Consider the following 14,456-nt stretch of genomic DNA (forward strand, 5'->3'; position numbering starts at 1 on the left):
GTTTTTAAGGAACGGTGAAAAATAAGGAAGCATTCATGATCACAAGTGTGCAAAATCCCACTCTTAGGACAAGCATGAGTTTTAATGGAACTTCAACTTTTAACCTAACCCATTTTAGTTTTTACTGTTTAAGTTGCTTGAGGAGAAACAACACTTCAAGTATGGTGTTGTGATGTGCGATCATCATTAGTATCTTTTCTACATGATTATATGGCATTCTGTCGATTTATTAGAGAATTTTAGTGGATTATACCCCATTGGATTCTACTTTAAGTTTTTGTGGCTGTTTGTTGATTTCAGGTAGCATTCGGATGAAGATTTGATGAAAAGTGCATGAAGGAGCAAAGGAGCCTCATGTGTACGCATCATGCATGCGTACGCATCACTAGAGCAATAAGGGAGGTCATGCATATGCATGTGCTCCGCGTACGCACGACTACAAGAGCTTAACAAGACAATTCTTCTCTGGGCAGTTAGCACTAAACGCCACGACTCAGCGTTTAGTGACGAAAGCTTCGTAAAAGGTGCAAGAGTTTCTCGACGTTGGGCACTAAACGCCCCGTCACTAGCATTTAGCGCCGAGACTCTTATTTTGCTTGCGACCATTCTGGATGGCTGGCACTAAATGCCCAGTCACCGACGTTTACCGCCAATACCGAGGATTAGGATGGGGACCACACGTGCATATTAAATCAACGGAAGCAAATATGATTTGATTTCAAATAAAATAACTAATTAGAAAAGATTTGTTAGGTTTGTAATTTAAGTTTTAAATCAATTCCAATCAAGACTATAAATAGGATTGAGATTCGCCCTCATAGAGACTTCTCTTCTCCTAAGTTTTATTATGCAATTTTACACTTTTCTCTGCTAGGGTTTTTTCCACACTATGAGCAACTAAACCTCCATTGTTAAGGTTAGGAGTTCTGTTTACTTTGATGAATTAATGATCATTTGTTCTTCTACTCTAATCTAACTTGTTAAAGATTTTTTTACATTGATTATTGTTTAAGAATTGGTTTCGTTCTTCATCCTAAAGATTAGTGAATATTGAAAAATAACTCTAATCTAACTTGAATTCTTTTGAATCTTGGAAAAGCTATATCATTAGAATTACAGCTTAAAACCTTTTCTCACAACTCCTTAATTATCTGGACTTAATGTGGTACGTGACATATAACTGTATCATTTTTTGGGTTCTTAGGGTATGTATGGTTTATAAATCAAAAATTGAATTTAACTTTCTAATACAATTAGTTGATCAAGAAATTGACGGTTGGTTGAATTAGAGGAGATTGAATTGTCTTGGAATAGGAATGCAATCACTTGGGGTTTGTCATAAACTTAATCTTTGCATGATCAAGGTAGTTGACATTGAATATTAATCCGAACATTTAAACATCTCCAAAGTCTTAACTCTTTTCTCATACCATTTCTCAACCATTCATTCTTTGCTTTTCTAAATTTATTGTCTTTTATGCTATTCGATCTTCACAACTCTCATTTCAACTTGTCTAACTAAAACAACTAATCAATCATTACTTAGTCTGTTAATCCTCGTGGAATCGACACTCACTCTCCTGAGTTTATTACTTAGTACGAGCCGATGCACTTGCCGGTAAGTTGTGGTTAAAAATTTCACACCAAGTTTAATCTAAAATTGCATATGAAAATTGCTTATTTCTTTGTTTAATCTAAAATTGAATCCATGATAAAAAGAGTCAAATAACAAAGAAGACACAATAATTCTCAATGGCTCAATTATGGATCGCTCTAATGTCACTTGTTGAAAATTCTAAGATTTTTTTAATCCTAAGATCATCCATATTAAATCATTAAGAAAAAAAATACTAGAGGACGAAAGTGTATCTGAATTTCGTGAATATAATTGAAAGAATTTAGTTATTTGATCTTTCTCAACCAAAGTCTTTTGTATCCCCTGATAGGGTGAATCACAACTCCTCTAATGGGAAAAGAACTACGGAGGTGGCTCTGATGTGTTAGGACCAAAATCCTGAAGTCATTATTTATATTTGAATGTGAACACATTAAACCCTGAAATCCAAATAAAATAGTATCTCTAATTTTTATTCTCATTTAATTCTAAATAAAAAATAATAATAACTTATTCAATTCAATATTTATAATAATAAATAAGATCCCTATTTATTAAGTTATTTAATATAAAATAACTTAATTTATAGTTGTAATTAATATATATTATCTATAAATAAATTAAAAAATAATAATTTCCTAACACTAATAAGTAGGGGTGTGCATGGCCCAGCTCGGCCTAAAGACTCAGTCCAGCCCCGAACACTTTAGGAGCTAATTTGGTGTGATTTCACCAGGTCTAGGGTCGGGTAAAGGTCTCAAAAATAGACCCGGTCATTATTTCGGGTCGGGTCCGGACCATAGCTCGGGTCACCCGAACTCGACCCGGTGGCCCGGTCATCATACACAATTAATATTTTGTGTTATTAGTGATAGATGATGGCTATTCTTATGTAGAATTTAAGTATTGTAAACCTTAATATTTTGCGTTATTAGTTATTATAAGATTATAAGTTAATGTTTTATGTTTAAAATGCATAAGATTTTAGACTAATGCATAATATTGTGTTTGTATTGATTTAAATATTTGGTGTTATTAGACAATATTAGTATTGATTATGGCTATGCTTTAATTTCAGAGAAGAGTTGGTTCTTATTATATTTTTCTAAGTGAATTTTACCATGTCAAATAATGGTTGGAGTCTTGGAAATTTGGATATTTTCACATGTTAGCTTATAAGAAGGTATCAAGGTAATGTAATGTTAACGGCTCGGTTTTCATCCGATTTTTATCCGATATAATCGTGGTCCGAAAGTGTATAGGTTTTATCGGGTCTAGAGCCGAGTTTAGATCTAATAAATAGGTCCAGTATATATTTTGGGTCAGATTTAAGTCACATCAAACTCGGTTTCACCCGACTCATGCACACCCTTACTAATAAGTAGGGAGTTACTATAATAATACTACTTGTTTCATGTACGAACAAGTAGCACTAGCATATGACAAACTATATCATAGCAAGCTATCAAAGGAAAGATTTACAAATCGTTATTTCGTTTAATTTTTTCTTTAAAAAAGTTAGGTATCCAATAAGTTAATCGCGATTTGGTGGTAATCCACACTAAATTACAAAATTGGAGTCACGTTTCACACTAGTAAAAGTAGTTAATAAAAATAGTTGATATATTTGCTTCGTATGAATGTCAATTTTAATTTCTTGCACACATCATCCTTTTGGTCTACAGGTCATTATAATTATTAAATTCAATTGGAGACCTAAGACATTGATTTAGTGATGAAATAGGCCCATATATATATAGAAATCTAAATCTAAAATAGGCCCATAGTATTTCAATATATACACCTACGTCAACATATCCATACCCGTCTCGTCTCGCTCCTAATATGATCCCTTAATAAAAAGTATGTATGTAGCTAAAATATATATATATATATATATATATATATATTTTTTTTATCCAAACGGTATCTCTCAATCTGACTGGTTAAAGACTAATTTATCACAGATCTGAGTTCTATTAAAAGATCTGTCGCTAGCCAACGAGTTGCTGTATGCACAAGGCAAGATTCAAACTTTCGACACTTACTTAAGCGGACAAGTGAGTTGACTACTCGACCAACTCAAGTTGGTTTGCTAAAATATAATCTATTATGGCCTATGATCTCTTCACAAGAGAGATGCATCCACATTTTTATAGGGCATATTTTATTCTGGTCTCCAATCCATATCGGACCTTACATTTCACTCCCTAATGAACCCAACATCCTCATTGACACATTAATTTAAATATTGACTTTGATACCATCTGCAATAAGCTAGTCCACTTACTTATAGATATTGTCTGTTTGGCACTCCAAATCTTATAATTTTATTTTTGATGGAGGAATGAAAGTAAATAATAGCAGCCCATTAAGCAAGCAAGACAGATAAAGTAATAACAAGCAAAATCAAAATCAACCCAAACTTAGAAAGAAAACAAAGTAGATCAAATTAGGTATTAAACTACTCTTCTACTTTAGCCTATGACAACAATAAAGAAGTATCGTGGCCCACAAATTCAGCCCAACAGAATACAAAAATTCAATTTTAATTTTAATCTTTATTATCTTATCTTTATCTTATCTTTAATTGTTCTTATCTTATCTTTATTTGCTTTTATCTTTCATAGGACAATGCTCTATATATATTTAGTTTTACCTTCATAGTTTACAATACACTTCAGTACAATTCAATCAATCAACAATCAATAAAATTTCGCATTCTTTTCTTTTCTTATTCTTTCACAATTTTATCATGGTATCAGAGCCATGGTATCCTCCTTGAGGAGGATATATAAGTTATCATCTCTTCGGTGAGAAATCACCATGCTTCTTTTTCAACTTCCTCCCACAATTTTATCATACCCACAATAAATAATCATAGATTTAGTTACATGCATCCAATTGAAAATTCTACCACACTATTGATTATCCCGTTCTTTACCAGCAATTCCATTTCATCTGCAACTTCTTCGCCTTCTTCTAGCATTTCATCTGCAACTTCTTCCGAGAGTTTCGTCAGTATTCTGTTTCAGCAGTTATCTGCATCTATTCTAGCAGTTCAATCTGCATCTGTTCTAGCAGTTCCATCTGCACTCTTATTGCGCTCTACGCGCCATTTGAAGACCACTCTTATTGCGCCATACGCGCCCTCTAAAGATCAATCTTGTTGCGTTTTACACGCTTATTTTTTATTTTTTTAATTTTTTATTTTTTTTTATTTTTTTATTTTTTATTTTTTATTTTTTCATTCTTTTTTTTATGAAGATCGCTGCTTGCTCTCTCTCCCTCAAGCACAGCATCTCCTTTTATGTATTTTTGCCGTCGGCAGCTCAAGCTTCGCCGCACGCAATTGTTTAAAGATCGCTGCTCAGCATCTCCTTTTATGTATTTTTGTCGTCGGCAGCTCAAGCTCCGCCGCACGCAATTGTTTAAAGATCGCTGCTCAAGCACAGCATCTCCTTTTATATTTTTGCCGCCGACAGCTCAAGCTCCGCCGCACGCAGTTTTTGAAGATCGCTGCTCAAGCATAGCATCTCCTTTTATATTTTTGCAGTAGGCAGCTCAAGCTCTACCGCACGCATCTTCCTCCGCGTCACCACGTCAGACGCGCTTTTCTCAACAATTTCTTCATCTATTCTTTTCCTATTTTTTCACAATTTTATCATGGTACTTATCCAAGCTGTGGATTATTGACATCTTCCATCCACCAGCTTGCGGGGGCGTATTAAACTACTCTTCTACTTTAGCCCATGACAACAATAAAGAAGTATCGTGGCCCACAAATTCAGCCCAACAGAATACAAAAATTCAATTTTAATTTTAATCTTTATTATCTTATCTTTATCTTATCTTTAATTGTTCTTATCTTATCTTTATTTGCTTTTATCTTTCATAGGACAATGCTCTATATATATTTAGTTTTACCTTCATAGTTTACAATACACTTCAGTACAATTCAATCAATCAACAATCAATAAAATTTCGCATTCTTTTCTTTTCTTATTCTTTCACAATTTTATCATTAGGCATATATGAAAAGAAAGTATTAAAAAGCAGTCCATGACAAAAGCATTCCATATAGCAAGCAAATAAGAGCATAACCAACAAGGAAAGAAGATAAGAATGAGCTCAAGAATATGGTTGATTATGTGCAGTACATGAAGAAGAAAATAATAAAAACAAGGTCGCACGCTTGACAAAATCAAATTGGTGCAAGGACAAGAAGAAATAACAAAACAAAAAAAATCTCCTACATTACTTTATTCTGCGTGCTGATCTTAACAACAGAAGTGTTTAAAGTTATCAATTTTATAAAGGATTTCAACTTTCTTCCCAAACGAAACTAAAATCTTCATGATGAACTAAGAAAAAATAAACTAGAAGAAGTCTTGACTATAATTATAGTTTTGATAAATTAGACTCTTATAAAGAGTGATTGTTGATGATTATGATGAAAAAGACAAAAAAATTTAGAAGTTCTAATTTCATATTCTAATTTGACTAATGGAGCAAGTGATAATATAGAATTAATAGTGCTTCTAAGAATTCTTTGGCAATTTATTATCTTAATATAAAGATAATGATAAATTTAAAGAACTTTTTTTAAAAGACCTCTTCTTTTCACGTCTAATAATGAAGATATTAACGAAGAAGCTAATAAAATTTGTGAAAATTTTACGATAATGACCAGGACCTTAAATAAATTTATTGTTTAGACTTCACTCGTTTTTTATTAGTAGTTTGGCTATGTTATTTGTTATTTCATTATTTGAATTTATTTTAATGTCGTATGAACTTGTAAATTGTGGATTTATATTTTGATTTGTGAGTTGGACTATAAATTTGTGTTAAATTACGAATTTGTGTTAATTTATAAGTTGTGACTTATGACTTTTGACTGATTATAATTTATAAAAGTCATGGATAATTTGATTTTATTTGAGATTTATTTTATTATTTTTAAAACTAATATTTCTTATTAGATTTTTCGTATTTTTTATATTTTACTAGTCAGGTTAAGTTTATAATTCAGCGAATTATGATTCTAAACTAATTTTTCAAATCAGAATAAAAACTATGAATTTACCATCTTAATAGTCAGAATTAAATTAGATAATATAAAATAATATATTTTTGTGTAAATTATCTTTATTTTAGTAAACGAATTATAGTTCAAATAGTATAATTTTTTCATATTTATTTAAGAGATCGTAAGTTTAAAACTACTTATCTTTAAAAAAAAAAAAACTATTTTTTTAATAATTTTAAACCGAGAATTTAGTAAAGAAAAAAAAAATTCGATTCACTACATTGACTGATTAATTCGCATTAAGTTTTTTAACTTGAACTTGAGCAAACTCGATTAACTCATACATATACCACTGTAATAGTGTTAACTACACACAAAATAATTAAAAGAGGGGAGTCGATCCTTTTCTATGAACAAAAAATTGAATAGTGTTAATTGTAATCTCTCATTTTTTATTATTTTCTTTCATATTTAATTTTAGTCCTAGTTATATAGTTAAGTTTGAGAAATTACACTTCATTTTTTTAAGTGTTAAAAAAATTAGAGAGAATCCATTACCTCCTAAAGTAAAAGAATAAAATGCTCGGGAAAAAGTAAGCATGCAAATACTAAAAATTGTAGAGCTGGACTGCTCGAGTGTAAATTATAAAAAGAGAAAAGGTGCGAATTGGAAAGAAACATATAGCGAGCCTTCCAGGCTTGACTATTTTCAAAGGTTTCAAGCATTGGACTTTTGACTCAAAATACTTTTCCAACCTTCCCTTTCATTCCCTCTTCTCCTCTCATTTGGCTGCTTCTACTTTTCTTTTATTTCTCACCCTCCCATATATATTCTCTATCTCTCTCTGTCACACACTCTCTCTCAACATCCTTCTCATAATTCATGTCTTCTTTGCTACTACTACTTTTCAAGAACATATAACTTGCCAGGAACATACAAGATCCAACACAATAATAATTTCCCTGCTCCCTCAATCCCCCCTATATGCAGGTGGGGCTACTATTTTTCTTTTTTCTTTTTTCTTTTTTCACTTTTCTGAGTTATTCTTCATGTCATATATGTATTATTATTATATTTTATTTCAACTGTTTATATACCACCCCTTGAAATTTTCCTCCCACAGTAGGGACTAACAGATAAATTAAATTACCTTAATTAATTGCCTTGCGTTGAGTTTTTCACCATAGGCCATATATATAGTAATAATTAGTAACCAAAACATATATTTTCAGCATGACCTATTCATATATATGATTGATTGTCTCCTTAATTAATTAGTCAGCAGAAACTTCATTCATCAACTACTCTTCCACCAACACCATGATCAAGTTCATTTCCTTTTACTCTTTCTTTTAACTTTACTTGTTTAGTTTGAGACAAAAAAATACATCATCATAATAACAATGCAAATGAGTCACTAGCATTGAAGTTTGTGTCCCAATGATGGAAGGTGTGTTCTTCCTGCCAGAAGCCGCCAGAACCGGTTATCTTCGCTCTATAGTGCAGTCTGTTGGCTGCGCCTACATTTGTCTCTGGTCCTTTGATCCCACTTCTTCTCCTAATAAGTATATACTATATACTATTAGTTAATTTCATTACTATATATATAGTCTTCTACTTCTACTAGGGAAATAATATAATTAATTAAATCAAATGAAATGCTGATTTGACTTGGTGTGGTTTCTTAATTTGCATATATAGTCGGTTGTTCTTCTTGGATGGTTTCTACAATAACGTCAGAAACAACCAACAAGCAAGCTCTTCTTTGGGGAGTGTGGCGCAACAACTCTTTAATCAGTTCAGGACTTTAAGATTTGATGCAAATGATGAGTAAGTAAGCCTTATATATTTATATTTTAATGCAATTTGAGCATAGAATATTTAAATTCTCTTCTTGTATTTAATATTATTTATTATTGTTGAATGTTCAGCCGTATTCCTGGACTAGCTTTTAGGAACAACCGTCCGTACCTAGAGGTGCAGCAACCGGAACTTCTCAGACTCGCATGGACTCAAATACAAAAACAATTCTTTCAGGTACGTATTAATTCTCTCGGTAGTATTTAATTACTGCATAAACAAAGTAGTAATAATAGTGATGATGAGGACATTCATTTTTATCATGTATGTTGACATACGTACTTGTTTTTTTATGTTTTTGCAGGAAGCAAGGATTAAGGTTTGTTTTCTTTTCAAGAGAGACTTAAAATTCTTTTTGTTATTAAACAATCCATCAATCCATTGTTATCATCTTCATCACTTCTCAGACTGCTGTATTCATGGGGTGCAACAAAGGGGAAATTGAGCTTGGTTTCTTAAATATGTCTCAGGTAATTAAGCACCCCAATTATATATTTACATATATTAATGTAAGAAGAATTTTGATGGTCATTAGTTAGTCATCAATGATATGGAATAAAATATGCTGTTGAATAAATTACTAAACTAAAAGAATTGAGTTAATGACTAAGTGATAACAAAAGATAATAAATTCTGATGATCTCGATATTTTTGTTAAGATAATTAACCGAATTATTGAATGTTAATTGATTATGTTTGCTTCACAGGCTGAAATTCAAACAGCACTTAGCAGTTTGTTCCAGGAAGATTTCTCTTCTGGTCGGCAAATAATGGATCATCAGAATAATCCACCCTCATCATCTTCATCTTCTTTGAGATCATTATCTACAACAGCTGGCAGCCCTGAATACTCCTCTCTCCTATTCAACATTCCTCCGGCCGGAACACTCGGAACCGGGGGAGTCACCACTGGCGGAGCCACCGCGGGAGCAATAGTACCTAACACAATGTCTCCTTTGTCATCCAACACACAATCAGCATTGCTAACTAATTACGTATTCCCGAGTCATCACCAGGAGATCGAAAACGAGACACTAATGAGAGTGTTCCTGAACGCTATATCACCACAACAGCATCAAAACTTGCCTTATAACATCACTGTGGTGCACCCTGAGGGTAGCGCTTTCAAGAGGTACAGGACGGAACCGGAACCGGGACCGGAACGGGGGCCGGAGAGTTTGCGGAGTAGGCAAAGCCTTATGAAGAGATCGTTAGCGTTCTTTAGGAGCATCAATGCTATGAGAATAAGGGAACGGATTCAAGCCACTCGCCCCTCTAGCACACAGCTTCATCATATGATAGCTGAGAGAAGAAGGCGCGAGAAGCTCAACGATAATTTTCAGGCTCTTAGAGCATTGCTTCCTCCCGGAACTAAGGTACCTACACAAAATTATTTGTTGGAATTTCTGCCATGATAATACATTTTTCAAAATTTTAAATTAGTAGGAGAAAGTTTTAAGACAGGAAAACTTGAACTCGTAACCTTTTTAACTGATAAGTATGAAAAAATTATGCTATTTGAGTTATAACTCATTAACTTATAACTATATTTCTAGCATATTTTATAGCTTTTTTTAAGATTTGTCCGATTTTTTTTTTATTTTTATGATCTAGTGACGAATATTATTAATTAATTTTAGTGTATATCTAATATTTTGGTAGTTATATTTTTAACCATTTCAATTGTGAATAATTGAAATCAATTAATAATTTGGAAGGAAAGAAAGTATAATTAAAGCTTTATGTCTATTATTCTAGCTTAATAATGTTGACTTTGTTATTGTTTAATATGATTTGTTTAGAAAGACAAAGCGTCTATACTAACAACTGCAAAGGAGACACTGAGTTCATTGATGGCGGAAATTGAAAAGCTGAGGATAAGAAATCACGAGTTAGAATCACGTTTGCCTGAAAGCAGCAAAGAATCAAGCGCTACCGATCAAGAAATTAGCAAAACTATGTTATTGGTGCCACCAAACGAGAGATTTCATGTTCAAATTTCAGATGTGCCACAATCATCATCATCATCATCGTCAGAAGAGAGAAGGGTGGATTTGCATGTGGCTTTGAGGGGGCAAATTTCTCAGATTGATGCGGTGATTCGGTTATTGGAGTTCTTGAAACTGGCTCAGAATGTGAGCTTGGTTACCATGACAACAAATACCAATAATGTTGGTCAAGGGAATAATAATTATATTAATCAACTAACATTCAGATTAAGGATTCTTGAGGTATGTTACTTATCATTCATCAAAATGCATGTGCTTATAGTAAGTTGTTAGACAAATTCTCCTTTTGTTTAGGATTTTATTGCTCTGTCTTGAATTAATTCGGGTTTTGCCATTGCTGTTATGGTTGATGTTATGCAAAAGTTATAGAAATATATATGAGCATTAGTTAATTATGATAAACTAACCTAGCTATTTCTTATAAGGCATGTATATAGGTTCCCCACTTCCTGCATAGATTAACTAATTTAACTTGAATAAAATTGTGGTTCAAGCTAATTAAGTACATAGAATTCAAGATTTCAAAGTTGGTTAAACATTTTACAAAAAGTTCTGATAGATTAGAATTAGTAAACTATATAGATGCCTTAGGTTAGCCACATCATGAAACCTAATCATAAAATAATAAGTATAAAATGTGTTTTCTAAAAATATTTTTAATGTTTTATTTTATTCGATTTTGTTCTTAATATTTTTTATTTATGTCAAAATTATTTTTGATATTTATTCCATCTAAAATATTAAAGACAAAATAAAAAATGTTTAAAAATAATTTTAAAATAAATAAAAAATTAAAAATAAAATTAAATAAAATTAAATATTAAAAATATTTTTTTAAAAAAAATTAAAAACATTAGAAATAAAATGCATACTTTACGCAAATAATAATAAGAGAAAGACTCAAAGTTGGTTAAAATTTGTTTAAAATTTTTTAATTAGTTTGCTTCATTAAATACTAGGGAGATTAGTTAAATGATGATATTACATATCTTGCCATATCAGTATTTTAACTTGTCATGTCATCAACATTTAATTTGTGATGTCAGTATTTAATGAAATAAATTAACGACATGACAACTTTTAAATTTTTACTAAATTCTAAATTAATTAAAAGAAAAAATTTAAAGGAACAAAAAATATTTAAAAAGATAAAAAACTTTTTTAAGCTTAGAAAAATAAGTGTTTCCTGTATAAACATAATGGTTTGAATTTTAAAACATTATGCAGTAATTGTTGTATATAAATTAAATTTTAATTATTTAGAGATGTCAAACAAAATATCGACAAATTATAAACATATATGATTATGTACCCAAAAAGATAAATATTATTATTATTAATGAAAATTAATTATATATTCAAATAGTGCAATGTTTTATATAGTTAATAATAATAATAATAATAATAATAATAATAATAATAATAATAATAATAATAATAATAATAATAATAATAATGGAAAAGAAACAGAAGAATAAGGAAGGAGCTTGGCAAATGCAATTGTCATTTGTCACTAGCAAGGTGGTTTGTGCTGATTATTTTGTCACCTTCCACGTTGATCCAAACTACATTTTCAATTCAAAAAGAGGATTCTATTTTGACAGCCATCAAACAAGAATCACCACTGATACATATAATCCATCACTTCTGTTTTCTACATATACGTTATGTTTTTCAAATAATTTTTTTTCATCAAATCTAACTTTGTTTTGACTAATCAACATGTCTCATCATTTTCCTCTTTGAAAAATTATGACTCATACATACAGCCATAGCCACCGATGAAAAATAAATAAATATTTCTTTCCATTCATCTTCGATCATTTATACCAATTAAAGAACTCATTTCTAAGATATTTTTGTTTTATATTTAATTTATTTATATATAGTAAATATTTATTATTAATTATGTTTAAATTTATGAAAATACAAAAAAACATAAGTAAAAAAGAGACAGATAAATATTTTATTAACGTACTAGAATAAAAAATATATATATTAAATCAGTATTTAGAAAAATGACAATTCGTATAAAAGAAATAGAAAAAAAAATTTGTCAACTGAAAAGTCAAAAGACTATCAGAAAAGATATAATTTTCATAGAAAAAAGTGAAACTCTTGTTGTGTTGTGGAGAAGAATAATCAGCTCTTATATTATTTTGATGCAGGGAAGTGAATGGGATGTTTCTGCCTTCCAGGAAGCAGTGAAAAGAGTTGTAGGTGATTTGGCACAGTTCCAAGTTGACCATTAGAGCCTATAATAACAACCCTCACTTACATCAATACCATAATTCATGGATTATGATGCTCACTTCTAGCCACAAGTTTTGTGTAATATATGTTTTAGTTTCATAATTAATTGGTTTCATTGACTAATAATTAGATTTTTACGCTTACTTTTCTAATTCGGTTCATATTTATATTCTATAACTAACTAAGTAAATAAATCCTATAATATTATTAGATAGATTATATATACATGTCATATGATGTATGTGGCTAATTTTTTTAGATATAAAAAAAATTAGTATAACACTCAATTATCGAATTTTATAGTATTTTTAAAAATTAGGGTGTATTATTCTGTTTCTAGAATTTTAAAAAATATTATAAAATCTAATAATTATGTGTTATACCAAAATTTTACCAATATATAAAAAAAATAAACAATATGAAATATCATATTTATCAAAATAATTTATTACATGCACAATATAATCTTAAGATTTAATATTCAATATAATTAGCAAAGTAATGAGCTAGCTAAAATTTGTTAGAAAATAATTAATTAAACGAACAAAGTTTATAAATATAAACAAAATAGTTAATTTTATATATCTATTTAATTTCTATAAAACTATATAATTAACACTTGACTATATTCAATTGTTGTGGAAGAACATCAACGTTAACGTCTGCAGTAGTACTCAACAAATAATTATTATAACTTTTCCAAAAAATATTTTCCTTTTTGGAGGCGTGCTTTCACGTTTCTATATTAAGGTTTTCACTTTCAAATAAACCAGGTAACGATTAGATTAAAAGTGGACCTAACATTTTTAAGCCATGTTTCGGACCCTGTTTTCCAGATCTTCCGTGGGGACAACTACAAACCTGGTTATTCGGGTCCGGATTCTCCTCATGGTCCAAATCGGCCTAATAACCACAAAACTCCTAACCAAATATTTAAATTTAAATTCATCCCTTATCTTATTAGCTGTACAAGATAAGATGAGATAACTACCGTAAACTATATAAAGGAGAGTTAGAGGCCCCTCAAGTATGTAACTAACCCATTTTTATACTTCTTAGATCCATTCTGACTTAAGCGTCGTAATGTCTTTGCAAGTACCCGTCCTACTGCTATAGAAGTCCAAATAGAGCGTTCTCAACGGTTATGGAAAGCTGACTTCCAGAGCTTTCTAACAATGTATACTAATCCATACTTTGCTTCGGATTAAAAGGTCCAAAACTGGCGTCCAACGCCAGTCTCTTGCCCCCTTCCAGGCATCCAGCGTCCACAGAGCAGAGTCCAGCATCCAAACGCCCAGAGAAGACTCCTAACCAGCGTTCAACGCCCTAGGAGCCTCATAGCACGTGGATCTCATCAAAGCTCAGTCCAAACACTCACCAAATGGGCCCCAGAAGTGGATTTTAGCACTAAAAAGACTGTTTTACCCTTACTAGTCATTTTTTTAGTATTTAAAGGATTAGATTCATGTTATTCGGAGATCTTCTGCCACTTTACACATTATTTTCGTTTACCACTTTGTATTTTCCTTTTAGTATATGTTTCTAAACCTCCTAGGTTGAGGGGAGGAGCCTGCTGAGTCCTATGAATTAATAAAAGTATTACTATTTCTCTTCGATCCGTGTGTGATTAATTCTAAGATGTATATTCGTTATTCATCAATATGAATGCGTTGAACTGGCATAAGG

General features: G+C 31.0%; 1 protein-coding gene across 1 annotated transcript; it reads left to right on the forward strand.

The window, feature by feature from the left end:
• Positions 1 to 7,660: 7,660 nt before the first annotated feature.
• Positions 7,661 to 12,987, forward strand: LOC107634410 (basic helix-loop-helix (bHLH) DNA-binding family protein). Its single transcript, XM_088507810.1, has 8 exons — positions 7,661 to 8,213; positions 8,350 to 8,478; positions 8,580 to 8,685; positions 8,813 to 8,827; positions 8,916 to 8,978; positions 9,216 to 9,884; positions 10,311 to 10,739; positions 12,686 to 12,987. Exons 1-8 carry the CDS (start codon positions 8,089 to 8,091, stop codon positions 12,767 to 12,769), a joined length of 1,620 nt encoding a protein of 539 aa, XP_088363936.1. The 5' UTR covers positions 7,661 to 8,088; the 3' UTR covers positions 12,770 to 12,987.
• The last annotated feature ends 1,469 nt before the right edge of the window (positions 12,988 to 14,456 follow it).

The sequence above is a fragment of the Arachis ipaensis genome, chromosome B3, assembly GCF_059453495.1.
Source record: "Arachis ipaensis isolate K30076 ecotype BB chromosome B3, ASM5945349v1, whole genome shotgun sequence".
Taxonomy (NCBI): Eukaryota; Viridiplantae; Streptophyta; class Magnoliopsida; order Fabales; family Fabaceae; genus Arachis; species Arachis ipaensis.